This window comes from Strix aluco, chromosome 1, assembly GCF_031877795.1.
Source record: "Strix aluco isolate bStrAlu1 chromosome 1, bStrAlu1.hap1, whole genome shotgun sequence".
Classification (NCBI taxonomy): Eukaryota; Metazoa; Chordata; class Aves; order Strigiformes; family Strigidae; genus Strix; species Strix aluco.
Genome location: NC_133931.1, coordinates 169430384 through 169458048, shown reverse-complemented (window position 1 = coordinate 169458048; position 27665 = coordinate 169430384). Strand labels below are relative to the sequence as shown.

General features: G+C 62.1%; 2 protein-coding genes, 1 long non-coding RNA gene and 2 other non-coding genes across 7 annotated transcripts in view; 4 read left to right on the top strand and 1 right to left on the bottom strand.

Annotated features, from left to right (window-relative positions):
• The window catches only part of CCM2 (CCM2 scaffold protein), a 38348-nt gene extending 28842 nt beyond the window's left edge, over window positions 1-9506 (bottom strand). For both annotated transcript variants that reach the window (XM_074844850.1, XM_074844795.1), the window contains exon 1: window positions 9269-9506. Coding sequence is in view for 1 of the 2 variants with exons in the window: in XM_074844795.1 (XP_074700896.1) it covers window positions 9269-9298 (30 nt within the window). In the remaining variant the exon portion in view is untranslated. The remainder of the gene's footprint in view (window positions 1-9268) is intronic.
• A 238-nt stretch (window positions 9507-9744) lies between these two features.
• LOC141934573 (uncharacterized) lies at window positions 9745-11786 on the top strand. Its single transcript, XR_012626365.1, has 4 exons — window positions 9745-10095; window positions 10611-10645; window positions 11401-11489; window positions 11651-11786. It is a non-coding gene; the product is annotated as an uncharacterized LOC141934573 (long non-coding RNA).
• Window positions 10384-10518, top strand: LOC141934679 (small nucleolar RNA SNORA9). Its single transcript, XR_012626397.1, has one exon. It is a non-coding gene; the product is annotated as a small nucleolar RNA SNORA9 (small nucleolar RNA).
• Window positions 10988-11122, top strand: LOC141934672 (small nucleolar RNA SNORA9). The gene has a single exon (XR_012626396.1). It is a non-coding gene; the product is annotated as a small nucleolar RNA SNORA9 (small nucleolar RNA).
• A 362-nt stretch (window positions 11787-12148) lies between the features above and the next one.
• Window positions 12149-27210, top strand: MYO1G (myosin IG). Of its 2 annotated transcripts, XM_074844779.1 has the most exons (22): window positions 12152-12296; window positions 13690-13898; window positions 13971-14064; window positions 14585-14750; window positions 14835-14888; window positions 16502-16597; window positions 16689-16805; window positions 18149-18355; window positions 18442-18587; window positions 19201-19315; window positions 19646-19816; window positions 19892-19962; window positions 20868-20942; window positions 21047-21179; window positions 22433-22599; window positions 22694-22901; window positions 23397-23620; window positions 25388-25532; window positions 25615-25719; window positions 25807-25920; window positions 26545-26699; window positions 26788-27210. In XM_074844779.1, exons 1-22 carry the CDS (start codon window positions 12202-12204, stop codon window positions 26942-26944), a joined length of 3024 nt encoding a protein of 1007 aa, XP_074700880.1. In that variant the 5' UTR covers window positions 12152-12201; the 3' UTR covers window positions 26945-27210. The 2 variants fall into 2 exon arrangements, 1 of the variants encoding a protein (XP_074700880.1); XR_012625719.1 differs by lacking the exons at window positions 26545-26699; window positions 26788-27210 and having other exon boundaries at window positions 12149-12296; window positions 23471-23620; window positions 25807-25833.
• Window positions 27211-27665: the final 455 nt, after the last annotated feature.

Sequence of the window (27665 nt, the reverse complement as noted above, 5' to 3'; positions counted from 1 at the left end):
ATTACCTATGAGGATGCAGTGGCGTACTACGGTAGCCAAGATAAAGCACCCCGCTAGCCCTGGGGCACGGAGCCGATCAAGTATGGGGACGAGCACAACTTCATACCACATCTTCCTTGTTTGGTCAGTACGAGGGGCAAGTGCTTTTCCACAGTCACCGAGAGCATCACGAGACCTGCGGTCACCTCTCCTGACACCCCCCAGCGCTGGAGCCACCTTAAACTCTGTGGTTCTGCACAGAACATTGTCCCTTGATTTTTTTTTTTTGCTGCAACTAAATACTATGGTGAAAGGATCAAGAGGCACTGGAGGCTGATACGGCTTAGCAAAAAGTAAAATAAATGGAGATTAAGCATGTGCGAGACTGAAAAGCTGTCCTGGGAGCAGGATGCCACAGGCTGGGGAAAGGATTAGGGCTCTGACACCAGTGAGATGAGTCTCTAACTCCTTGCTAAGTCACCGCTTTAAGATTTATGAACCTGGTGGTCCCACAGCAAACCTGGGGGCTTCCTGGTCATATCCCTGAAGAACGGGGCTCTGCAGCCTGCCATGGGTCCGTGGAGACAAGCCTCACACTGAAACACATCCCACAGGGCAGAGCTTTGTGTCTGCCGGCTCAGCCAGCCTGCTGAGTCCCTGGGCTGGAAATGCAGAAACTGCAAGTTCGAGGAGGTCTCTGGGCTCAACAAACACCATCTCATCCTAGAACACTACTCCTGCATGGCTCCAGGCTTTCACCAGCACAGAAACAGGCTGCACCTCCGAAACAGAAAACATTATCTGCTTTCTGGAGGTTACACATACACACGGGAGACAGAGGCTTAAACCCAGAGTATTCAGTGTTGCTCTTCAAAACACAACTAACAGGGCTGCAGGGTCAGGGATACCTCATGCTTTTATCTGGGGCTGGAACCAGACAGGCCTTGGGTCAGGGCTTCTGTCATGGAAAGTTTTAGGGAGTGCAAGTTACACTTTTGAAAGCTAGTATCATTACTCCAGGCAGCATCTCGTGTGAGTGATGCAGTTTTAGGAAGCGTCAGCTTTGTCTGCCATTCTCTAACCAAACAGCAAAGCAAGTATTTACCCAATTACATGGTAGAGTTATTTTGTACTGAGCAAAACCCACAACAGCAAAACTATTTCAACGCAGGCACGCGAACCCAGAAAAATCTGGGTTACATTAAGCACTGCTGCAGAATCTGCCCTCAGCAGCACAGCAGCAGTCTGGTGTACAGCGATGGTTTACCAGAGGCTGAAGGTCCAAACTGGGACCATCGGCTTCCATGGTTGTGAAGCCTTAACCTCAAATAAGTGACCCCTCTCACGCCCCAGCCCACTTGCCCTGGAGGAGCTCCCCAAAGAGACGATCCCCCAGCAACGCCCTTCGCCACCAGCCCAACTCCCTCATGCTGCTCCATCCTCAAAACCCGTAGGAGCCACCACCAGGATACACACGGAGGTGGAAAGCAGCAGGGGTGGAGACACCCAGACAGCGAGAAGCAGCAGTACCCAGAATGTTCTCCCGCTGCTTCCCACCACCAGCCAGGAGAAGACAACGTGCTTAAGCTGCATGTGAGCATCAACCGGAGCTTTCAGAAGAGTTGCCTCCCCAGCCTCGGAGGAGACCACCCTGGTGCTCTATTCGGGCAAGTATTTCTGCCCACCCTTGCAGGTGAAAGCAAATACAAAGCAAACACAGCCCCAGTAGCTGCTGGGAGCCAGAGCAGCCAGCGCAGGGCATCCGATTACACAGGTCATGGCCAGCTGGAAGGTGTTTCCTAGAGCTGGAAGTCAGGACACTGCTGTGACTCTGAAGCAGAGCTTTGTCCTCGCCGGTGCCTCCCATCCCAGGGAACTCACCCCCAGTCACAGCTGCTATTCACATGCCGGTGCCAGCCAGCACCAGGGAGGACACAAGGACACACAGGAAGAGGGAGGAGGAGCCAGGAGCTCCTGCCAAGGCAGGATCAGAAAGTCTGTCTTTGTGGTGGGGTGGACATCAGACCCCAGGAACCTGCCAGGCATCCTGGTCAGCACTGGTCATGTGGAAAAGGGACACCAGTGAGGCAGCAACATTTACTGAAAACATCAATTATGCAAGGGTAGAAAAGAGGACAAGAACAGAACATTTCAGGTTTGTGGCCAAGGAGAGGCAGAGCCCAGGCAGCACCCAGAGCAAGGCAGACAGCGCGCTCCTCACCGCACGTACCCGGCAGCCTCGCCTGCTCCCGCCTAGGAAAACACCACATTTTTTGGTATCGCCACCCCGATGCCACGCTCTGATCCACCCATCTCACAGGGATGGGGGAGACTGGGAAAGCCAGGAGGGTGCTCGCGATGGCTGTGTAACTCAGCCCAGACAAGCAGCAGCCCCGAGGAGATGCCACGTGCAGACCCCTGCAAGTCAGCGTGGTGGATGTGTTTCTAACGCCGATTGAGACGACCTGCTCGCTGCCTCTCCCAGTTCAGGATGGGGGAACCGATGTCCCGAGCAGGGTCAGCCCAAGGCTGAAGGAGTCACGCTGCTGCCCAACAGCACGCTGTGGAGAACGAGCCACAGGACAGGGCGCAAGCCTGGTCTGCAGAGCAGCTCATGAACCTCAAAGGTCAACTGCAGACATGGCACCAGCTCAGTACGTCCCCGATCTGAGGAGGGAAGCAAACTGGGAATGTATCTCTGTCCCCAGCCACCATGCTGGTGCCTGCTGACAGCCCTCGCTGGTTTTAGGGACAGCCTCCCTCATCTCGAGGCAGACCACAGCCCTGACAGCAGACCCGCTTATCTAGTGGCCGCCTGCCAGAGGAAAGGGCCGTCCCGCTGCCACCACGGCACACGCCGGGCGGTGCAGGAAGCCAGGCAGGCAGAGGATGAGCCCTGGAGCTGGTGCCAAGGACGGGGCAGGAGCTGGGGTGGAGGGAAGCGACGGCTGCCCCTCCCAGCAGCCTCACAGCCACAGGGCACAAACATGGCAGGCATCCTGTGTTCAGCCGGGTCCGAAGCAGCCTCTCAAGCTTCCAGTATCCTTACTTTGGGGATGTGCATTGTGTTTGAGACACGCCTGTGTTTCCTCCCCGGCACCCCAAGGCCTGGAGCAGCAGTACACCTCCACGGCCACTCAACTATTGCACACTCAGGACGATCCCACGTACCACAAGAGGCACAAGGTCATCTAGGTATGAGCACAGCCCTGCTGTGAAGCCCTCAAACCCTGGTCCTCAGGGTAAGCACCACGCACAGCGCGCTCCAAACCCACCTCCACCCGCAGCTCCACACCCATCTACAGCCACTCTTGGCCTGCCAGCCAGGAGGTGTAGATCTCCTGTCTAGGAGAGGAGCTGCTGGAGGGGTCCCATGTTGCTGTTGCCACCACCGCCAGCAGCTGAGACCCCAGAGCTGGAAGAGGTCACCCACAGTGCAAGAAGAACGCCCCAACAGCATCCCAGACCCCTGGGAGAGGAGGGAGCAAAGCTTCACACTGCAGGGAAACACCAACACATTTTTCCAAGAGTCCACCAGCCCCTCCTGACACCACAGGTCCTCGCTTTGCCCCACACGAGGGTGAGGGTCTCCAAGTAAGGCACTGATGGGACTAAGCCACCCCCTCCAAGGCGAGAGACTTGCACTGAACTTCAACTTTCACAGACGTCGCTTGAGGAGCACAATTAAGCTTAATTTTTGAAGCAACTGTTTTAAAATTCCTCCTTGTTGCAAGCTGGACAAGTACAGTCGTGTGGCACCACAAGGTCCACCAGAACCATTCAAAGCTTCAGGCGAGTGGCCAAGATTCAGCAGCAGCATAAGGAAGATGCCACCAACCAGAGCGGGGCAGACGAGCTGCCCTGCTTGAGGCCAGCACACCAGAGCCCCATCTCTCCTGCCCCTTTCCCCCCACAGCCAGCTTTTACTCCACATTTCCCCCCTCCAAGGTGATCCCACCTCCATTCAGCCTCTGCTCCTTGTCTTCCAGAAGATTTTTGGCTTCCTGTGGATGCAGGAGGAAGCACTGAGAAGAGAAAAAGAGCAACTCCCATCTCGTAACTGGGCCGAGGCCAAAAGCAGCCAAGAAACAGCAAGGACAGGATTGTCCCGCTGAGCCCCGCAGCAAGCCAAGCACCGGCACTTCAAAGGAGAGCAGCTGCTAAAACCCAGTCTAGCAGGTCAGCCTGCTTCCCCACGAAGACTTAGATCATGCAACAGCTCTCAAAATGAAAAGGCCGTTTCCTAACCCAGAGGCCATCCCTTCTGAGGGACCGGGGACGCCAAATTTACTCGTTCCTGAGCCGATGAACGTAAGTAGAGATTTTAAGTGTGATTAGGGAAACGCTGAGTTGCGCTTGGGAGTCTTCCCAAGCTTCGTTTGGAACAGCATCGGGGTCTGTTACTGTGACCACTAAGGTTTAATGGGACAAGCAATGGAAACCCAGAGGGTGTCGGAGAGTTGTACTGCAGATCTTCAGTTGTTCTCACCTACACGAGCCCCAGCTAGGCTTGCACAAAGCTCTACGGCAGAGAGATCAAGCACCAGCCCCTTTGGACGAGTCTGTTGTCTGGAAGTGTCAGTTAAGGTACACGGGGAATGATGTCCCAGCTACAGAGGAAGAACAGAGGCTGCTCTCTGAGTAGGAGAGCCAAGGACAGCCTTGTAAGTGCTGTTGTGGCTGAACTTGCCCAGCTTCGCAGCAGCCACAGTGCCTGGGCATTTGGATTATGGCACAGAGCAGGAAAAGCAGTGCCTCAACCAGCAATTCACAACCCATCTGTGCCCACTTCAGGAGCCTGACGTGCCTTGAGGCTTAGTAAGAGGGGTCTTGAGAGGACCTCTCACAGCTGGACTCTAGACGTACTTTAAACCACGTTATTTTCATCAGCACAAACACTTCAAGCTAGATCTGTCAGTGAGGGGAGCTCAGAAGCTGGGCTCCTGCTTTAAGAGCAGCAGGTGCCCCCCACACCACGACCACGCTGGAAGACGTTGGCAGCACGCCGGCACGCCAGGCTGCACCGCCCATCGACACCACGGCAGGGCACAAGGGCAGCCGGCCTCACCCCTGCCAAGACCTTCCAGCAACTGAAGCCCAACCCTCTGATTTCCTGCACCGGTTCCCCCCCATCAGGGCAGTGCACCAAGCCCGCTCATTCGTGAGCTCAGCAGACACTGGGACAACTTCTGCTGCTTTTCCAGCACGAGTCACACCCACTGAGGAGCAGCGGTGTGAGCCCAGGGACAAGGGACACGCCAGGAGTGGAGGAGAAGGCAGCAGCACTAATTGCACCTCTTGGGACTGCAGACTCTGCAGTTGTTCTGGAGGAAGGTTTTCAGATTACAGCTCCAACTCCTGCACAGGGACAGAGATCAGAGAAAGGGGCTAAACACCCCTCGTCACACCCTCAGGCTGGCTCGAGCAAGGCACGAAGCGACCAGCCACCACACCGGACAGCGGTAGCTGGAGCTTTATCACATGGAGTCACAGCCTGCCCAACAAATTTCCTCATCCCAAAAGGGCTGACGATCAGGTCAGGGCTGCTGCATCAAGTCTTGGGATCAGAAGAGAGCAATGGGCGACAGAGCCGACAGGAATGTTCGTCACGTGGCTTGCTTTAGCTGGAAGCACGGACCTCGGCTCCGTACGCAAAGCGGTGCAGGGTCTGAGCACACGTGGGTGCTCTCCTTAGCCTCAAAACCTCCCAGCAAGCTAAAAATACAGACGCCACGTTCACTCAGGTGGCCTAAATAAGTCACAGAAGAACCATTTGTGCAGCAATGGCGTCTCAGACAGGAACACGGGCGAGGAGCTCGTTCATGCCGGAATGACCTCGCTTCTCAGCTTTCCATTCCCCTCCGCACACCCCAGCGCAGAACAGGACCCTGCTGCTGCCCAAACCCTCCGGCACGGAGTGAAGTTACAAGCTCAGTTTTGGCAGACCTTTCCCAATGATCTGCACAAGAAGGAATTGCTGGACTGGCCAATATCCTCAATATTAACCAGCATTTAAAACCACAAAGAATTCGGTGCCACAGATTGAGGTCAGCTTTATGAGGAAGACCTGGCAACTGCTGAAGCAGCTGCTGTAAGAGGCCTAGGAAGAGGCAAACTGAGCCAGCATCAGAGATCTAGGGCATACCTGAGCTGGAAAAGTCAGGAATTTTATGCTAACAACCGATGCCACCCACAGAGAATTACTTGGGGAAAACTGCAAGCACTTTGCACTGGATCACCTGCAGCAGCCTGGCAGCCACCGGACAGATTTGCAATGTTGTAAGAGCCTCTACGACAGAAACCAGCAGGAAAAAAAAACCCCTCTCTACAGGCAAATAACCACCAAGGTAGCCAAGAAATCCGCCTCCATCCTCTCTCCACACATTCTCTTTCCAGAAAGGAGCGTGCCACGAACATCCCTCCTTGCCCAAGGCTCCCAGGCGTGAGATGAGCCGCTCTCCAGCTCCGGGCAGGTTCCCACGGTGTGGCTGACCGCAGCGGCAAGCGCTGAGGAAGCCACACAGCACGACCGGAGCCAGAGCGCTCCGTAACCATCCAGCACAATATTAGTGAGCAACGGGTGTTTTATCCCAAACGCAGCTCTCGCAACCGCTGCCAAAAGCAGGTTGGATGTGCTCTGTCCTGCCGCTGCTGCGTTTCCGTAGGGATAACCTCACTGGCGTGCGCCACCAAAAGCAAGAAGCTCCAGTTTAACAAGTACACGCTTTGTCTAAAGCTGGAGTTAGCCCCAAAGCAGGGCTGGGATCTTTCTCCCTAGTCCTGACCAAACCTGTCCAATATCCCCTCAGAGCAGCACTACAGAAACTCAATTGCCCTGTTTCAGCCTGTAATGGCGCTGGTTGAGGGCCAGGCACCTGCCTTCTGGAATGATCCAACGTGTAAAAAAAAGGGAAGAAAAGTTTTTCTCTGCAGCTGGGAACCACTGAGGCACAGCAGTTGACCACGCCCATCTCTGTAGCCAAATTAACCATGTTTGATAGTGGCCCGAGCTCAGAAGAGCCCCACGCGTCTGCTCCAATGGAAAACTTCCACCAAGGAAGCTCTGTAAGCCCATGGCTCGGCCTAGGAGATGCCACCCCTGCAGGACACCAAGTTCCCCAGCTGCAGTCCCACTCCTGGGGGTCTCAGGGACCCCTTGTCCACCAGGATCGCCTACAACACAGCAGGAAGGCGGAGCTGGAACAGCCAGGTCTGGGGTCACCAGGACATGAGAGACTGGAAGACACGTGAGCAGGCCCAGGGAAAGGGCTGCGAGGAGGGTTTAGGGATCAGAGTATCTATTGCATGAGGAGAGGTTGGGAGAGGTGGGATCATCCAGCCTGGAGAAGGGAAGGCTGGGGGGAATCACATCAACATGTACCAGGACCTGGTTGGGCAGGAAAGAAAGAAGAATCCAGGCTCTTCCCAGTGACAGGACACAAGGGACTGGGCACAAACTGGAACACAGCTAGTCCCATCCAAGCATAAGAAAAAAACCCCAAAAACCTTTCTTTAGTGCGAGGGCAAACACAGAACCGGTTGCCTGGATAGACTGCAGAGTCTTCATCCTTGGAGATACTCAAAACCCAACAGGACAGGGTCTGCTCTGAGCAGACAACTAGATTAGGCCATCTCCAGAGGTCCCTGCCACCCTCAACTGTCCCGAGGATCCACGGCCAAGGGAGCTGGCTGCCTCTTCTCACACTAAAATCATAGAATAGCAGGTTGGAAGGGGCCTCATGGATCATCTGGTCCAACCTCACTTGGCAGAAGCAAGGAAGCCCCTGAACAGGAGCACAAAGATCCCAGATTACACCAGCTGGTACGACAGCGCGCTCTCTCCAGTCACAGAAATAAACAGCATTTCTGGAAAGCACCATTTTCCAAGGCAAAAACCCCCAGATTCTTCCCAAATAGCAGAAACACAGTTTTCAGTGGAGACAAGAGCTGGCTCCACTTCTACAAGGTATCGCTTCTAGTTTACGTATTTTAGTTGAGCGCTGCTTCCAGCCCTGCAGTCGCTGCCTACCGCGAAGAACAGGCATTTAATGACATCTAAAATTACCCTACAATTACCCGCAGCCCCAGGAGCGAGCACCTGGAGTTGTTTCTTCTTGAAAGCCCAAATATTACATACCCAGATGAGTCATTTCTCTTCCCACCTGTGCTGTGGATCCTGCCACACCACACACTGGTCACCAGACATCACAAGGGGATGTCAGTGGTTTTACTTTCCATCTGTAGGAAGTCTGTCCGGTAACTCCAGAAAAAAAAAAGTCAATATTTCTGAATCTGCGAGTATTCTGATCACTTCAAACCGGAGTTTCAGGAGGAGACTCTACTGCCACCTTCTGAGATCGCCGTTACTGCAGGTGCCCCCAAAATGACTAAAAATAGCTTGTTTTCCCCCAGTTATGTTATCAAACCAAGGGAAGGGTTTATTTTGCAGAGAAAGAGCCAACCCCCCCCACTCTGGGAGCCCTGCTCTCAGCAAGCATTCCAGCCTCAGCTTTCAGCTTTGCCTCCCCCACACAACATAAAAATAGGTTTAAGCAAGAGAAACTGGAGCAGCCCACTTGCAGTCAACGCAGACAGAGCTCGCTGACCTTTGAGGCGCTTACAGCACAGCAGTCCTGACTATAGTTGACTCAATATATATAAATGTACAAAACAAATGCATGCGTATATAGCATGCCCACTTTAGCACCACAATCAGTAAATAAGACAATCCAGCACCATTACAGGCGACGTTTTAAGATGTGTCGTTAACTGTCTGTCTCATTTGCAGCCGGGGCAGTGAGGCAGGAGGGTAAATCAGGCCCTGACCCTCAGTGGGCACTAGGACACGGGTAGGGCAGTGGGAGCAGACCCATCCCACAGCTGCACATAAGGGGGGGCCTGGTAGACAGCAAGGCCGTGGCAGTGCTCCCCTCAAAGCCCACGCAGAAAAAGAATTTTTTAAGGGGGGTAGTGAGGCCCCAGCCCTCGGAGCAGCCACACCAACAGGGAGACGCTCAGTTCGGCCAGGGACAAGCCTGAAGCCACCACAGGGAGGGGACAAGGCCTGAGAAGCCCAGAAAGGCTCCAGCCGCCCCTGGGAGGGCTGTGGGACCAGCGGCCGTGGGGCACAGAGGGCCCGGGCAGCCACGGCCCAGGGATGGGGCAGCCCCCCAGGCCGGCGGGGATGAGAGGGCCCCTCTCCCAGATGCACAGCCGGGCCGGCTGGCGGCCCTCCACCCCCAGGGCTGCCCCACAGCGGCGAGGAGCCCTGGGAACAGCCCGCTCTCACCTTCTTGCCTTTCTTGCCCTCCTCCTCCATGTCTCCGGCGGCGGCGGCCCCGGCCCCCCCCGGGGCATCCCCGCAGCGGCCGTGCTCGCCCGGCCTCGGTACGCGGCAGGGGCCCAGCAGCCCGGCTTCACTGCCCGGCAGCGGCCATGGACCCGCCCGGGGCCCGGCTCCAGCTCCCGCTCCCGGCCCGCCCGGAGCCGCCTCAGCGCCACCAACAACTTTTCAATCCTGCCGCCATCTTGGGCGGCGGCTTCCCGGCGTGCACCGCGCCCCGCCCTCCGCCCGGAGGACTGACGTCAGTCCTCCCCGGCCGCGCGGGGACGCCCAGCCGCACTGCGCATGCGCCGAGCTCGCCGGCCGGCCCGCCCCGCTAGCCCCGCCCCCTGCGGGGATGGGTGCGGGGATGGCCACGCCCATCCGTCGGACCACGCCCACTCCGCGCGCCGGCTCCGCCCCCCTGTGGGCGGGGCCACGCTGAGGGGCAGTTGGGCCTACCCTCACCATAGCGGCCTGCGGCGCCGTTGGCAGCGGCCGAGTCCGAGCCCGAGCCCGAGCCCGAGCCCGAGCCCGTGGCCGTGGCCGTGGCCGTGGCCGTGGCCTGGCCGGGGCGGGCGGGCGGCCCCGTTCCCGGCCTCATCCCGCGGCGGCGAGGGGCCGGGCCTGGGGCGCTTGGGCCCGCGGCGGCGCTGACGCTTCCGCGCATGCGCTGACCGCTCCGGCCTCGCTTTCCGCCGCTCCCGCCAGGGGGCGCTGTCCCCCGGCGCCCCGCGATGACGTCACGCGCCGGCGCCCCCCCCCGCCTTCAGCCATGGCGGCCGCAGCGGAAGGTATGGAGTGCGGGGGGGGGTGGTGCCGTCCGGCTTTATCCGCCGCCATCCGCCGCCATCCGCCGCCATCCGCGGCCGGGGCCGCTCCCGCGGGCCGGGGGAGGAACGGGGGCACCGAGGGGCAGCGCGGGGTGAGGCGCTTCTACCTCGCCGGGCCTAGCCGCCTCTGAGGGGGGGCGCGGTGCATGCTGGGAAGGGTAGTCCTCCATGGGCCGCGTGTGGTCGCCGGGGCGTTCTCCGGGAGGGAGTGAGGGGTGCTGGGGAGAGTGGGGGTCCCCTGGTGTCCCCCCGCAAGCCTTCCAGCGTGGGGGGGCCTGGCGTGGCCCCCGCCATTCCTACAGCGCTTGCCAAAGCGACCCCGGGACGGTTTGAGGCCTCTCCCCGCCACCCCCCGGGGGGAGGTTATAGACATCCCGGACACCCCCCACGGCCGAGGAACGGGGGGGGCCCCGCGGCGATACCGGCTGCCGCCTCCTCTGGGGCCGCTGATGCCAGTTTTTTCTCTCTGGTTGCAGGGGGCCGCTGTCCAGAGGCCGCCGGGAGTGAAGAGGTGGGTCCGACGGGCCTGTCCCGGGTAGGGGGGGTCTGTCCCACGCCCTCCCCTGTCACTGCAATTAGTTTAGTTCTGTGTCATTAGCCAGACCGCCTCAGCCACCAAACGAGAGTCTCTGAGAGCCAAAATCCCACCGGAGAGCTGCTGTGGCCACCTCATTTTTCCTAGCATGCCATTTCAGATAGGTGGCCACCTCATTTTTCCTAGGATGCCGCTTCTATCAGAGGTGGCCACCCCATTTTTCGGGGGCAGGTCGGCTCTCAGGATCTGTTGCCACAAGCCCAGCAGATTTTCCCCCCTCGTGGCCCAGGGCTGAAGTCACAGCCTGATCCCTGCCCTCTGCAAGCCTTCCAGCGTGGGGGGGCCTGGCGTGGCCCCCGCCATTCCTACAGCGCTTGCCAAAGCGACCCCGGGACGGTTTGAGGCCTCTCCCCGCCACCCCCCGGGGGGAGGTTATAGACATCCCGGACACCCCCAGTTGCTGGGGGCTGCCAGGAGCTGGGTCCAACGAGCCTGGGGGTGGGGGGCGTGGGGGGGGCTGTCCCACGCCCTCCCCCCTCATCGCAATTAGCCTGATTCTGTGTAATTAGCTCGGCCACCGAATGAGAGTCTCTAGGAGCCAAAACCCCACCGGAGAGCTGCTGTGGCCACCTCGTTTTCTGCAGGATGTCACCGCCAGCGGGGGATGAGCTGGGAGCTGCCGGCTCGGCCCCACGGCGCATCCAGACCTTTGGGTTTTTCTCCCGTTTTAGGTGAAAATCCAGTAGAACACCCATTTCTAGGAAAAACGCTGGAAAAATGGGACAGCAACCTTCCCGGAATGGCTCACCACACTTGCTTGGTAAGGTTTTACCGTTACTGGGTTTTACTGGGAATAACTCCGTGGTTAAAGAGTGGAACTGGGGATACTGGTGAGCACTGGTTTGCCATGACGTTGCCATCCCGGTGCCTCATTAACACTGGAATCCTCGTCATCGTAATGACTCCCCCCTTCTTTTCCAGCTGGACACCAACACTCTCTCCGCTGATCTGCACCTCGGCTTGTCCTTCCCAGAGCTCCCAGTTGCTGGTTGAACTGGGGATACTGGGACGAGGATGGGTGATGGTGGTATCTTAATAAAGAAGGGATTTCCCAGCGGGTTTTTGGCACCGTGTGGTGATGGGGGGCGGGGGCTGGGGGGGACACCCAGAGTTTGGGAGCTGCCATGGGTGCTCAGCAACCCCCTGTGCCTGTCACCGCCACGTCCCCAGCGGCTGCGGCTGGGCGCCAAAGGGAAGTGACACCCTGTAACCACAACCTGGGGGGGTTGGGGACAGGCGTGGTGCTTCGAGGTGACACAGCAGCACGGCGTCTGCCCCACACATCCCCCCCCCCCCCCCCCCAACTTTGCTGTGGGGCTGAGCGCCGGTCAGGCTCAGCCCTGAGGGTGTGGGGTGAAGTCCCCACCCCGCCAATTTTGGGTGGCCCCGGTGTCACCCGCTGGGAGGTGACAGGGCCCCCCCCCCACCCCGCGCCTGCGCGGCGGCGGTTGGCGGGGCAGGAAGCGGGTGCCATGGCGGAGCTGGAGGGGCCCGAGTTTGGCAAAGCCGACTTCGTCCTCCTGGACGAGGTGACGATGGAGCAGTTCCTGGAGAATCTGCGCCTGCGGTACGGGGCGGGGGGGGGACGGGCGGGGGGGACACCCCTGCGGTGCTGGCGGGCGGGAGCAGCCACCCCAAGTCGTCGTCCCCCTGCCCCAGGGGAGACGCGGAAGCATCCGGGCGGTGCCCAGTGGGGGGAAACTGAGGCACGGCCCCACTCCCGGAGCAGGTTGGGGGGCTGGGGAGGGAGGGGGTGGGAGGGGGTCCGCACCCACGGGGCCCCCACCTTTCCTGCCTGCCCCACGGTGCTTGGTGCTGCCCCGTAGCGTGGTTCTCGGGGGGTGCTTTGCCCCATAGCATGCAGCCCAGGCCCCACGGCATGGTGCCTGGCGTTCTGCCTGTGCCGTGGTCCTGCCCCACGGCACCCCACAGGGCGTGCATCCTGCCCCATGGCACGGCACCCCACAGGGCATCACCCCACAGCACAGCACCCCACAGGGTGCCACGCCACGGCATCACACCCCACAGGAAGCCACCCCACACCATGACACAGCACCCCACAGGATGCCACCCCACAGCACTGCCACACCCCATGGGACTGCACCCCACAGGGCATGCATCCTGTCCCACAGCAGCCCACAGGGTCCCACTTCACGGCATCACACCCCACAGGATGTCATCCTGCCCCACGGCACAGCACCCCGCAGGATGCCGCCCCACCCCATGGCACAGCATCCCACAGGGCACCACCCCACGGCACCACACCCCACAGGCCACCACTCCACCCCATGGCACAGCACCCTGCAGGGTGTGCATCCTGCCCCACAGCACAGCACCCCACAGGGTGTGCATCCTGCCCCACAGCACCCCACAGGGTGCCACTCCACAGTATCACAACCTGCAGGATGTCATCCCACCCCACAGGATGCCACCCTGCCCCACAGCACTCAATGGGGTGCCACTCCACAGCATCACAACCTGCAGGATGTCATCCCACCCCATGGCACAGCACCCTGCAGGGCATGCATCCCACCCCACAGCACCGCACCCTGCAGGCTACCACCCCACCCCACGGCACAGCACCCCACAGGATGCCACCCCACAGGGCACACATCCCATCCCATGGCACAGCACCCCGCAGGGTGTGCATCCTGCCCCCACAGCACAGCACCCCGCAGGATGCCACCCTGCCCCACAGCACCCCGCACAGGGTGCCATTCCACAGCATCACACCCCACAGCACAGCGCCCCGCAGGGCGCCCATCCTGCCCCACAGCACTGCACCCCACAGCCCGCCATCCCACCCCATAGCCCAGCACCCTGCAGGGTGACACCGTCCCCCATGGCACAGCACCCAAACGAGCATCATCCTGCCCCACGGCGCAGGGTGGCCACCCCGCCCCATGGGATGAGGACAGCACCCCACAGAGCAGCCCCCCCACGGCCCCCACTGTGCGCAGGTTCTCGCAGGGCCGCATCTACACCTACATCGGGGAGGTGGTGGTGGCGGTGAACCCGTACCGGGCGCTGGCGCTGTACGGGCCGCCGGCGGTGGAGCGCTACCGCGGGCGAGAGCTCTACGAGCGCCCGCCGCACCTCTTCGCCTTGGCCGACGCCGCCTACAAGGCCATGAAACGCCGCGCCAAGGACACCTGCATCGTCATCTCGGGTAGGGACCGATGGGTGGGTGGGGGGCACCCTTGGGTGGGCACCCTCACCCAGCTCCTGCCCTCCCTGGCAGGCGAGAGCGGGGCGGGCAAGACGGAGGCCAGCAAGTACATCATGCAGTACATCGCCGCCATCACCAACCCCAGCCAGCGCGCCGAGGTGGAGAGGTGGGTGCAGCCCCACAGGCAGTGTGGGGGGTGTGGGGTGCCCCACGGCACCGGTGGGAGGGAGGGGTGCGGGGTGGTGGGATTGGGGGGAGGTGTGTGGGCCTGGTGGCCCTGTCTGTGGGGTCAGCGTGGGGGGACCGATATGCCCCACGTCCATAGGGATGGTGTGGGGAGAGTGGGGGTGCCCTGTGGCTCTGGGGGATGGTCTTGGGGTGCCCCGTGTCCATAGGGAAGGTGTGAGGAGACTGGGGTACCCCATCCCCATAGGAATGGTGTGGGTGCCCCAAGGGCCTGTGAGGTGGCTCTGGGGGGCCCTGGGGTGCCCCATGTCCATAGGGAGGGTGAGGGGAGCTTGGGGGGACCCCACGGCCGTACAGGTGGCGTGGAGGGACTGGGGGGCGGTCTGTGTCCATCGGTGAGGCTGCAGCACCACTGAGCTGAGCTGTGCCGTGCTGAGCCGAGCCGAGCCGTGCTGAGCCGAGCCGAGCCGAGCTGAGCCAGGCGGTGCGGCCCCGCGCAGGGTGAAGGCCGTGCTGCTCCAGTCCAACTGCGTCCTGGAGGCCTTCGGCAACGCCAGGACCAACCGCAACGACAACTCCAGCCGCTTCGGCAAGTACATGGACATCAACTTCGACTTCAAGGGTGACCCCACCGGCGGGCACATCCACAACTACCTGCTGGAGAAGGTGGGGGGGCCGGCGGGAGAGGGGACAGGGGGGGCTGTGGGTGGGGGGCACCGCAGGGCACCCACCCCCCGCTCCCCCTTCCAGTCCCGGATCATCCAGCAGCAGCCGGGGGAGAGGAACTTCCACGTGTTCTACCAGGTGGGGCGGGGATGGGATGGGATGGGATGGGATGGGATGGGATGGGATGGGAAGGTTGGGATGGGATGGAAGGGAAGGATGGGGATGGGATAGGAGGGATGGGATGGGATGGGATAGGAAGGATGGGATGGGGTTGATGGGATCTACAGGATGAGATGGGGCTGAGGTGGGTGTGATGGATGTGATGGGATGAGAAGATGGGACGGATGGGATGGATGGGATCCATGGAATGAGATGGTGATGGAATGGGAGGGAAGGGAAGATAGATGGAGATTGGGATCGGAGGGAAGGGAAGGATGGGATGGGAAGGTTGGGATGGAGATGGGGATGGGATGGGAGGGAAGGGAAAGATGGGATGGGATGGGATGGGATGGGATGGGATGGGATGGGATGGGATGGGATGGGATGGGATGGGATGGGATGGGATGGGAAGGGAAGGTTGGGATGGGGTTGATGGGATCTACAGGATGAGATGGGGCTGAGGTGGGTGTGATGGATGTGATGGGATGAGAAGATGGGATGGATGGGATCCATGGAATGAGATGGTGATGGAATGGGAGGGAAGGGAAGACGGATGGAGATTGGGATCGGAGGGAAGGGAAGGATGGGATGGGAAGGTTGGGATGGAGATGGGGATGGGATGGGAGGGAAGGGAAGGATGGGATGGGATGGGAACGTTGGGATGGGATTGATGGGATCTACAGGATGAGATGGGTCTGGGATGGGGAGGGATGGGATGGGAGGGGTCTACGGCATGAGATGGGGCTGGGATGGACGTGATAGGATGAGAAGGACAGGATGAATGGGATGGGGAGGGATGGGATGAGAACATTGGGATGGGACAGATGGGATCTATGGGATGGATGGGATGGGGAGGGGATGGGGTTGGGATGGATAGAATGGGACGGGTGGGATGGGACGGGTGGGATAAATGGGATTGCAATGGGTGGGACAGGGTGAGATAGGACAGGTCAGGGTGGGATGAGAACAACGGGATCTGTGGGATGGGATGGGGATGGGATGGATGGGATATGTGGGATGGGGATGGGATGGGATGGGATGGATGGGATGGGGATGGGACGGATTGGGATGGGGATGGAATGAATGGGGATGGGATGGGATGGGAATGGGATGGATGGGATGGGATGGGGATGGATGGGATGGGATGGGAAGGGGATGGGGATGGAATGGGTGGGATGGATGGGATGGATTGGATGGGATGGGATGGGGATGGGATAGATGGGATGGGATGGGGATGGATGGGATGGGATGGATGGGATGGATGGGATGGGGATGGGATGGGATGGGGATGGGATGGATGGGGATGGGATGGGATGGGGATAGAATGGATGGGATGGGGATGGAATGAATGGGGATGGGATGGGGATAGAATGGATGGGATGGGGATGGGATGGATGGGATGGGATGGGATCTGTGGGATTGGGACAGGCTGCTTGGGATGAGAAGGGCGGGATGGATGGGATGGGGTGGAATGGGGCAGATGGGATGGGGAGGGACAGGACAGGATGCGACAGGGTAGGGGGATCCCGAACGGCACCGGCCAGGCTGAGGGATGCTGGGCGGGGGGTACTGACACCCCCCCCACCCCACAGCTGCTGCTGGGAGCCCCCCCGGCCGTGCTGGCCGCACTGCACCTCTCCCCCGACCCCGGCGCCTACCGCTGCACTCAGGAGGGTGCCCAGGGCAGCGTGAGTGGGGATGGGGGGGCGGGGAGGGGTGGGGGGGCAGGATGGGGTGTCCCAGCCCCTCTCACCCCCCCCCCCATGCTCTCCCTCCAAGGCCTGCGGGGACGAGGCGGCTGGTTACCGGGCGGTGGAGGAGGCGATGGCCGTCATCGGCTTCTCCCCAGAGGAGAGGGACTCCGTGCGCCGCGTCCTGGGCGCCATCCTGCACCTGGTTAGAGTCCCCCCCAGCCAGTATTCCCCCCCCCCAACCAGTATGGGCCCCCCCCAACCAGTACAGCCCCCCCGCACCACTACAGCCTGTCCTGCACCAGTACATCCCCCCCTGCACCAGTATGGACCCCCCAGGTATAGCCCCCCCACACCAGTATGGCCCCCCCTGCACCAGTACAGCTCCCCCTGCACCAGTACGGCCCCCATACTCCAGTACAGGCCCCTGTGCACCACTAAAGCCCTAGGCAGACCAGTATGCCCCCTGCACACAAGTAGAGCCCCAGACAGCCCAGTATGGGTCCCTCACACCAGTATGGCCCCAGGCAGGCCAGTACAGCCCCCGCCTCACACCAGTATGGTCCTGGGCAGACCAGTATGGCCCCACCCCACCAGCACGGGTCCCTCACACTGGTATGGGCCCCCCTACACCAGTACAGCCCCCCCCACACCAGTATGGCCTCCACGCACCAGTACAGCTCCTCCACACCAGTATAGCTGCAGTTAGACCAGTATGGCCCCCGCCCCCAGTATAATCCCCCTGCACCAGTACAGCCCCAAAGCAGACCAGTATGGCCCTGGGCAAACCAGTACAGCCCCATGCAAATGAATATGGCCCCACATTACCCAGTACAAACCAGTGCGAACAAGTAAATACCAGTGCAGCCCTATGCAGTGCAATGCAGCCCAGTACAAACCAGTACAGCCTCAACCAGCATAACCAGCACAGCCCAGCACAGCCTGATGCAAACCAGTATAGCCCAGTGCAAACCAGTGTGGCCCAGTATGGGCCAGGACAGCCATTCAATACAAACCAGCACAGCCCTATACAGCCCAGTACAGCCCAGCATGGCCGAGCCCAGCCCAGCCCAATACAAACCAGTACAGTCCATCATGGCCCAGCCCTGCCCAGTACAGCCCAGCCCAATACAAACCAGTACAGTCTAGCATGGCTCAGCCTAACCCAATACAGACCAGTACAGCCCAGCATGGCCCAGCCCAGCCCAATACAAACCAGTACAGCACAGCAGAGCTCAGCACAGCCCAGTACAAACCAATACAGACCAGCATGGCCCAGCCTAGCCCACTACAAACCAGTACAGCCCAGCATGGCCCAGTACAGCCCTGTGTGGCCCAGCCCAGCCCAATACAAACCAGTACAGCCCAGCATGGCCCAGTACAGCCCTGTATGGCCCAGCCCAGCCCAATACAAACCAGTACATCCTGGTATGGCCCAGCCCATGGTGCAGGAAAGGATGGTGCTGGGACACCCCAGCCCCTTTCAGTGGGGCTCCCACGTGTCCCCCCACCTTCATCCGCCAACATGACGTTGTGTGGCTGCCCTAGGGCAACATCAAGTTCACGGCAGAGGGCGAGACGGCGGCGGTGGAGGACGTGGCGCAGGTCGCGGCACTGGCCGAGCTGACGGCCACGGCACCCGACAGCCTGCGCCAGGCGCTCCTGACCCGCACCGTGGCGGCCGGCGGCGGGGAGCTGATCGAGAAGGGCCACAGCCCCAAGGAGGCCGCCTACGCCCGCGACGCCTGCGCCAAGGTGAGGAGGGGACACGGGGTGACAGGGGTGTTGTCCCGTCCCCCCCCGGCACCTGTGGGTGCCCACCATGCTGTCCCTGTCCCCAGGCCATCTACGAGCGGCTCTTCTGCTGGATCGTGGGGCGCATCAACGCCGGCATCGCCACCCGCGGCTACGACGCCCGCCTGCACGGCAAGAGCACCGTCATCGGTGTCCTTGACATCTACGGCTTCGAGATCTTTGACACCAACAGGTGACCTGGCCCGGGGGTGGGGAGGGGATGTAGGGACAGACAGGACCTGGGAGGGACACGGTGGGGGGAGTGGGGATGGGAAGGATGGAGTTGGGGGGGGACAGGAGGACACCTGGGAGGGACAGCTGGAGGGACACATGGAGGTGACAGGACCCAGGAGGGACTCGTGGACAGGACAGGACCTGGAAGGAACACGGGAAGGGGATGGGACCCAGGAGGGACACGTGGAGGGGACCCATGGAGGGACAGGACTTGGGAGGGGGGACACATAGTGGGGGAGGATGCCCAAGGGACATGTGGAGGGGAGAGGACCCACGAGAGACACAGGGAGGTGACAGGACCCAGGAGGGACACATGGAGGGGACAGGACTTGGGAGTGACACATGGAGATGGCAGGATCCAGGGGGGACTCAAGGAGGGGACAGGACTTGGGAGGGACACACGGAGGGGCCCAAGGGACACATGGAAGGGGATGGGACCACAAGGGACCCAGGGAGGTGACAGGACCAGGATCAGGAGGGGCCCATGGAGGGCCAGGCCATGCAGCTCAGTGCGTGCGCAGGGGATGTCGTGGGGGGACAGTGGGGACCATCCTGACCCCCCCTGCCCACAGCTTCGAGCAGTTCTGCATCAACTACTGCAACGAGAAGCTGCAGCAGCTCTTCATCGAGCTGATCCTGCGACAGGAGCAGACCGAGTACCAGCGGGAGGGCATCACCTGGCAGAGCGTGAGGGACACGGGGACATGGAGAGGGGGACAGGGGGGCATCGCCTGGCAGAGTGTGAGGGACACGGGGACATGGGGAGGGGGACAGGGGGGCATCGCCTGGCAGAGTGTGAGGGACACGGGGACATGGGGAGGGGGACAGGGGGGGCATCGCCTGGCAGAGCGTGAGGGACACGGTGGGGTCAGAGGTGGATGGGGGGGCATCGCCTGGCAAGGGGGTGGTGGGGACAGAGATGCCATCACCAGCCATGGCAAGATTTGGGGTGCCTGGGGACAAATCAGGCTGCCTGGGGGGTGCAGTTCGGGGTGCCCACCCCCATGCTCCCCCCAGATCGAGTACTTCAGCAACGAGCCCATCGTGGAGCTGGTGGAGCAGCCGCACCGCGGCATCCTGGCGCTGCTGGACGAGGCCTGCCTGGCCGCAGGGACTGTCACCGACCCCCTCTTCCTCGCCTCCATGGACGCCCGCCTCGGCCGCCATCCCCACTACACCAGCCGCAAGGTGCTCCTGGGGGGTGCTGGGGGCAGCGGTGGGGGTCCCATGGGTGGGGTGGGCTGACACCCCCCTGCTCCCCAGCTCTGCCCCACAGACAAGACCATGGAGTTCAACCGGGACTTCCGCATCAAGCACTACGCTGGAGATGTCACGTGAGGGGGACACCGGGGGGACACGGGGGAGGCTATGGGTGTCATCAGATGGCTGTGGGGCACTGCGGGGGTGACTTCAGGAGAGCATGGGGGGACTGTGGGGGGCCCACTTGGGACCATGGGGCTACAGGGGCTCTTGGGGGTCTAGGGTTGACCATGGGACCTTGGAGATCCATGAGGGACCATGTAGGAGCATGGGGGGGACATGGGACTGTGGGGGGTCTTGAGAGACTGTGGGAGATGGTTTGGGGTCATGGGGGACCATCAGGCTGTGGGGAGCCATGGGGGACTGGTGGGGGGTCAGTTAGGGCCATGGGAGTGGGGGTGGCCATTGGGGACTGTGGATGTGGCCATGGAGTCATGGGGGGCTGTGGGGGACCTTGGGGGACCGTGGAAGGCCTTGGGGCTGTGAGGGACCTTGGGAGGATGTGGGGGCCACCTGTGACCGTGGAGGGCCCTGGAGGACTATAGGGTGGCCTTGGTTGACTGTGGGGCTTTGAGGACCCACGGGGGATTGTGGGGAGCCAGTTAGGACCATAGGGGGCCATTTGGGGGACCACTGTGGTCCATGGGGTCTGGGAGGTCCCCAGAGGCCCCGTGGAGCGGGAGGGGCTGTGTTGGACACACCATGCTGTACCCTGGGGACAGTGGGGACAGGTTTGGGGGACCCTGTGTCCATCAGTGCTGAACCCCACAATCCCCTCGCCTCCATGGGTGCCCCCAGGGCCACCCCCAGAGCCACATGTCACCTCTGTGTGGGGCTGGGTGCCCCCAGCAGCCCCCATCCCACTGCGGGGAGGAAGGGCTGCCCGGATGCCTGAGTCCCTCAGGGTGCAGCTCCCCGCCCCCCAATCCCCCCGAGTGCTGGAGGAGCCCCCCAACATGGTGCCCCCCCCCCCCCTTAGGTATTCGGTGGAGGGTTTCCTGGACAAGAACAAGGACACGCTCTTCCAGGACTTCAAACGGCTCCTCTACAACAGGTTGGGGACACAGGGGACACGACTGGGAGGGCTGGTGGCACAGCCGGGGGGGCAGGAGCGGGGGTGGCCCGCTGCTGCCAGCCCCACATCAACGCCGTCCCCAGCGCGGACCCGGTGCTGCGTGCCATGTGGCCCGACGGCGAGCAGAGCGTCACCGAGGTCACCAAGCGCCCGCTGACCACCGGCACGCTCTTCAAGAACTCCATCGTGGCCCTGGTGGAGAACCTTGCCTCCAAGGTAGGGGACCGGGGACAGCCTGGCGTGTCCCTGCACCAACTTGACGTGTCTCCGGGCCAGCTGGGAATGTCCCCAACCCAGCTTGATAGGTCCCCATGGCAGCTGGGCGTGGCCCCAAGCCAGCCGAGATGTCCCCGAGCCAGCCTGGCATGTCCCTGTGCCAGCCAAGGTGTCCCTGAGCCAGCCAAGATGTCCCCAAGCCAGCCTAACATGTCCCTGAGCCAACCTGACCTGTCCCCAAGCCAGCAAAGATGTCCCTGTGCCAGTCTGACGTGTCCCTGTACCAGCCTAGATGTCCCCAGCCAGCGTGGCATGTCCCTGAGCCAGCCTGGCATGTCCCCAAGCCAGTCTGGCATGTCCTTGAGCCAGCCAAGGTGTCCCCAAGCCAGCCTGGTGTGTCCCAGTGCCAGTCAGGCATATCCTTGAGCCAGCCTGGCATGTTCCTGTGCCAGCCAAGGTGTCTCTGAGCCACCCAAGGTGTCCCCAAGCCAGCCTGGCATGTCCCTGTGCCAGCCAAGGTGTCCCTGAGCCAGCCAAGGTGTCCCCAAGCCAGCCTGGTATGTCCCTATGCCAGCCAAGTTGTCCCTGAGCCAGCCAAGATGTCCCCAAGCCAGCCTAGCATGTCCCTGAGCCAACCTGGCACATCCCCAAGCCAGCAAAGATGTCCCTGTGCCAGCCTGACATGTCCCCGTGCCAGCCTAGATGTCCCCAGCCAGCCTGGCATGTCCCTGAGCCAGCCTGGCATGTCTCCCCACCCAGCCAAGGTGTCCCTGAGCCAGTCTGGCATGTCCTTGAGCCAGCCTGGTATGTCCCTGAGCCAGCCAAGGTGTCCCCGAGCCAGCCTGGCATGTCCTTGAACCAGTCAGGCATGTCCTTGAGCCAGCCTGGCATGTCGTCACCCAGCCAAGTTGTCCCTGAGCCAGCCAAGATGTCCCCAAGCCAGCCTGACATGTCCCTGAGCCAACCTAGCATGTCCCCAAGCCAGCAAAGATGTCCCTGTGCCAGCCTGACATGTCCCTGTGCCAGCCTAGATGTCCCCAGCCAGCCTGGCATGTCCCTGAGCCAACCTGACGTGTCCCCAGGCAGCCAAGGTGTCTCCATGCCAGCCAGGCACATCCCCAAGCCACCGAGCCCTCCCGTCCCCGTGCCACCCATACCCGGTGCGGTCCCACCCTGCGCGCCCGCAGCCCCCCAGCTCAGGACACACGTGTGCTCAGTGCCACCGCAGTGCCACCCTCTCCGTGTCCCTGCAGGAGCCCTACTACGTGCGCTGCATCAAACCCAACGACCAGAAGTCACCGACGCTCTTCGACGAGGAGCGCTGCCGCCACCAGGTCTCCTACCTGGGGCTGCTGGAGAACGTCCGCGTGCGCCGCGCTGGCTTCGCCTACCGCCAGCCCTATGACCGCTTCCTCCTGCGGTACGGCTGCCCCCCGGCACCCCCACGCCCCTCCTCAGCCCCCTGGGAACCCCCCTCTGCGCCCCCTCACCCCGGGAACCACCCCCCTCCCCAGGTACAAGATGACCTGCGAGTACACGTGGCCCAACCACCTGATGGCCACCGACCGGGAGGCCACGCAAGCCCTCCTGGAGCAGCACGGCTTCCAGGATGACGTGGCTTATGGCCACACCAAGGTCTTCATCCGCACGCCCCGCACCCTCTTCTGCCTCGAGCAGGAGCGGACGCAGCTCATCCCCATCATCGTCCTGCTGCTGCAGAAGGTGGGGACGCGTGGCGTGAGCTGGCTCGGTCTCAGCTCCCCTGGGGTGACACGGGGCTGGGGGGGGACACCCCGGGGTGCTGGATGAGTGTGGGGCACAGGATGGTGCAGAGCACGGGCTTGGCATGGGGTAGGGAATGGGGTGGGATGTGGGGCAGGGCATGGGGCATCATACGGGGTGTGCTGTGGGGCAGGGCACGGGGTGGGACGTGGGGGACAGCGTGGGGCAGAGAACGGGGCACCGCGTGGGGCTCGGCGTGGCGTGGGGCAGGCCGTGGGGCAGGCCGTGGGGCAGGCTGCGGGGCTGACACAGGACACAACACAGGGCATTTCCTCAGAGCAGAGCATGGGCCGCACTGGGGAATTTTGGGCTGGGGAGCAGCATTTTGGGGGTGGTGCCGAGCACCCAGCCTGGTGCCACAGCCACGCTCCCGGGGGGCAGCGGGGGGGTGGATCTATGGGGCAGGGCCCACCCTGAGCACCGGGCGTTGGGCAGGCGTGGCGCGGCGCCCTGGCACGCCGGCGCTGCCGGTACCTGCGCGCGGCCTACGCCATCATGGCGTGGTACAGGCGGCAGAAGGTGAAGACGCACGTGCGGGAGCTGCTGCGGCGGTTCCAGGGCGTCCGCGCCCTCCCCGACCTCGGCAAGGGCCTGGCCTGGCCGGAGCCGCCCGCCGTGCTGGCGAGGTTCCAGGACGCCAGCCAGCGCCTCTTCTGCAGGTACTGGCCCGAACGGCAGGATGGGGATGTGGGATGGGGACGGGGGATGTGGGATGTGGGATAGGGATGTGGGATGGGGATGTGGGATGTGGGATGGGAACGGGGGATGGGGATGTGGGATGGGAACATGGACGTGGGATGGGGATGTGGGATGGGAATGGAGACATGGGACAGGGATGTGGGATGGGGATGGGAATGTGGGATGTGGGATGGGACCAGGGATGTGGGATGGGGATGTGGGACGGGGATGGAGACATGGGACAGGGATGTGGGATGGGGATGGGGATGGGGACGTGGGATGGGAACAGGGATGTGGGGTGGGGATGTGGGATGGGAACGGGGATGTGGGATGGGGATGGGGACATGGGACAGGGATGTGGGATGGGGATGGGAATGTGGGATGGGGATGGGGACGTGGGATGGGGATGGGAATGTGGGATGGGGATGTGGGATGTGGGATGGGACCAGGGACGTGGGATGGGGATGTGGGACAGGGATGTGGGATGGGGATGGGGATGTGGGGTGTGGGATGGGAACGGAGATGTGGGATGGGTATGTGGGATGTGGGACGGGGACGTGGGATGGGAATGTGGGATGGGAACGGGGATGTGGGATGGGGACATGGGACAGGGATGTGGGATGGGAATGTGGGATAGGGATGTGGGATTTGGGATGGGAACGGGGACGTGGGATGGGGATGTGGGATGGGAATGTGGACGTGGGATGGGGATGTGGGATGGGGATGGAGACATGGGACAGGGATGTGGGATGGGGACGGGAATGTGGGATGGGGATGGGGATGTGGGATGGGGACAGGGACGTGTGACAAGGACATGAGATGGGAACATGGGATGGGGACGTGGGACAGGGATGCGGGTGTGGGACAGGGACATGGGGAATATGAGATGGGAATGTGGGATGGGGTCAGGGACATGAAATAGAGATGGGGGATAGGGATGTGTGTTGGAAATGTGGGACAGGGACATGGGATAGGAATGTGGGATGTGGGACAGGAATAGGGATGTGGGATGGGAACGTGGGATGGGGATGTGGGACAGGGATGGGGACAAGGGACAGGGACGTGGGATAGGGATGTGGGATGTGGGATGGGAACAGGGACATGGGACAGGAACATGGGATGTGGAATGGGACCAGGGACATGGGATGGGGATGTGGGATGGGAATGTGGGATGGGGTTGGGAGTGTGGAATGGAGACATGGGATGGGGATGTGGGATGGAAATGTGGGATAGGGAATGTGGGATGTGGGACAGGGATGGGGATGTGGGATGTGGAATGGGAATGGGGACGTGGGACAGGAACGTGGGATGCGGGATAGGAACAGGGACATGGGATGGGGATGTGGGACGGGGCTGGGGAGAAAGGATGGGGATGTGGGATGGGAACAGGGACGTGGGATGGGAACGTGGGATGGGGTCGGGGATGCGAGATGGAGATGTGGGATGGGGATGTGGGATGGGAACATGGCATGGGGACAGGAATATGGGATGATAATGTGGGACAAGGACATGGGATGGAAACAAGGACGTGGGACAGGGATGTGGGATGCAGATGGAGACATGTGATGGGGATGTGGGACTGGAATGTGGGATGGGGATGGGGGTGTGGGATGGGAACGGGGACGTGGGACAGGGATGTGGGACTGGAACGTGGGATGGGGACAGGGGTGTGGGACAGGAGCATGGGACGGGGATGTGGGATGTGAGCGTGGGACAGTGACGTGGCTGCGGCATGTCCCCCGCCGCAGGTGGCGAGCACGGCAGATCATCAAGAACATCCCCCCGTCGGAGATGGGGCAGATCCGGGCCAAGGTGGCCGCCATGGAGGCGCTGGGGGCGCTGCGGAAGGACTGGGGCTGCCAGCGCAGCTGGGCAGGGGATTACCTCTCCTTGGTAAGGACCTGTGGCGGGTTTGGGGGTGCCCCATGGCGCACCCCAGGGTGCCACCCCCACCCCACACCGTGGCTCCCCACAGCCCAGTGAGAACCCGGGGCTGGCGCTGCCCTTCGCCCGCCGCCTCCAGGCCCTCAAGGACAAGGTGCATTTCGGCTCCGTCCTCTTCTCCTGCCATGTCCGCAAGGTGAGGGGGGAAAAAGGGGGGCCCTGCCCAGCCACCACCTCTGTGTGACCCCCTGGCGTGTCCCCTCACCTGGCCCTGTCCCCGCAGATCAACCACTTTGGAAAGAGCCGGGACCGGGCCATCCTCGTGACGGACCAGCACCTCTACAAGCTGGACCCCCGGCAGCAGTACCGGGTGATGCGGGCGCTGCCCCTCAGCACCGTGAGTGTCCCCAACCCTGCCCGTGTCCCCAGGGTAGCTGGGGGGACAAGGCCACCCCCTACACCCAGAGCTGGGGGGACCCATGTGTCCTGGCTGTCCTGCTCCCACATGGGGGTTGGTTGGAGACCCCTCCATGGGCCCCACGGCCACGTGCTGTGGGGCCATCTGCGTTGGCACCATGAAGTCCTGTGGGACAGAGGTGTGATGTTGTCCCCACCACACTGTCCCCACCCTGCTGTCCCCATCACACTGGCCATGCCACACTGTCCACACCACTCTGTCACCACCACGCTGGCCATGCTGTCCCCACCATGCCATCCCCATCACACTGTCCCCACCACACTGGCCATGCTGTGCTGTCCCCACCACGCTGTCCCCACCATGCTGTCCCCATGACACTGGCCATGCCATGCCATCCCCACCCTGCTATCCCCATCATGCTGTCCCCACCATGCTGTCCCCATCACACTGGCCATGCCGTGCTGTCCCCACCACACCGTCCCTACCACGGTGGCCGTGCCCATGGTGCCTCAGCCACGCCACACTGGCCGTGCAGTATCCCCACACCCCCCCCTTCCCCCCCACAGCCATGGCCACAGCAGTGCCACCTTGCTGTCCCCACAGGTGACAGGGCTGAGCGTGACAAGCTGCCCGGCGCAGCTGGTGGTCTTCCACACCCAGAGCCGGGCGGACGTGGCTGTGTGCCTGCACAAGACGCGGCCGACGGGGGACAACCGGGTGGGCGAGCTGGTGGGCGTCCTCCTGGAGCACTGCCGGGCGTGAGTAGGGGGGCTCGGGCTTGGGGAGGGGGGGGGCAGCACCCTGTGAGCCCACCCTCCTGCTCAAGTCGATGCTGGGATGTCGTAGGACCAAGCGGGAGCTGCAGGTCCGGGTGTCCGACTGCATCCAGCTGAGCCTCCGCGGGCGCCGGCGGCTGCTGACGGTGGAGACGCGGCCGGATGCGGCCGCCCCCGATTTTGGCAAGAGCCGCGATGGCTTTGTGCTTTACTGGCCTGGGAGATGAAGGGGGAGGGTGGCAGCCCCTCCACCGGGCCCCCCTCGGCTGCATCCTGCCGCCACCCTGCCCCGCTGGCCCCTGCTCAGGACCCCACAGCCCCACTGAGGCCACAGGACCCCCCGACCCCGCGTTCCCCCCGGGATGATGCCAGAACCCCTGTGTGCGCTGGGAATAAATTGCTGGATGGGACCCCCAGAGCCCCCCCCAAACCTGGCTGGGACCCTCAGGGCCCCCAGTACGGGGCGGGGGTCCCCCAGAAACTCTGCCCCACAGCTTGGGATACTGCTAGCCCATGGCGGAGTGGGGCGGGGGGCAGGTTGGCTGCAGTGGGGCAGGAATGGTGTGGTGGAAGTGGGATGGGGTCTGTGGGGTGGGATGGGATGGAATCTGGGATCTATGGGATGGAGTGGGTGAGATGGGTGGGGTCGATAGGATGGGGTAGGATGATGTGAGATGGATGGATGGGGTGGGACCTATGGGATGGGGTAGGATCAGCCGGGATGGGATGAGTGGATGGGGTGAGCTGGGATCTACTGAATGGGGTGGGATGTGGTGAGATGGATGGGATGGGGCGGGATGGGCTCTATGAGGTGGGATGGGCTCAGTTGGGATGGGTGGGATGAAGTCTGGGATGGGGTGGGATGGGGTGAGATGGGTGGGATGGGACCTATGGGGTGGGATGGGGTGAAGTGGATGGATGGGATAAGGTGGGATCAGTTGGGAGGGG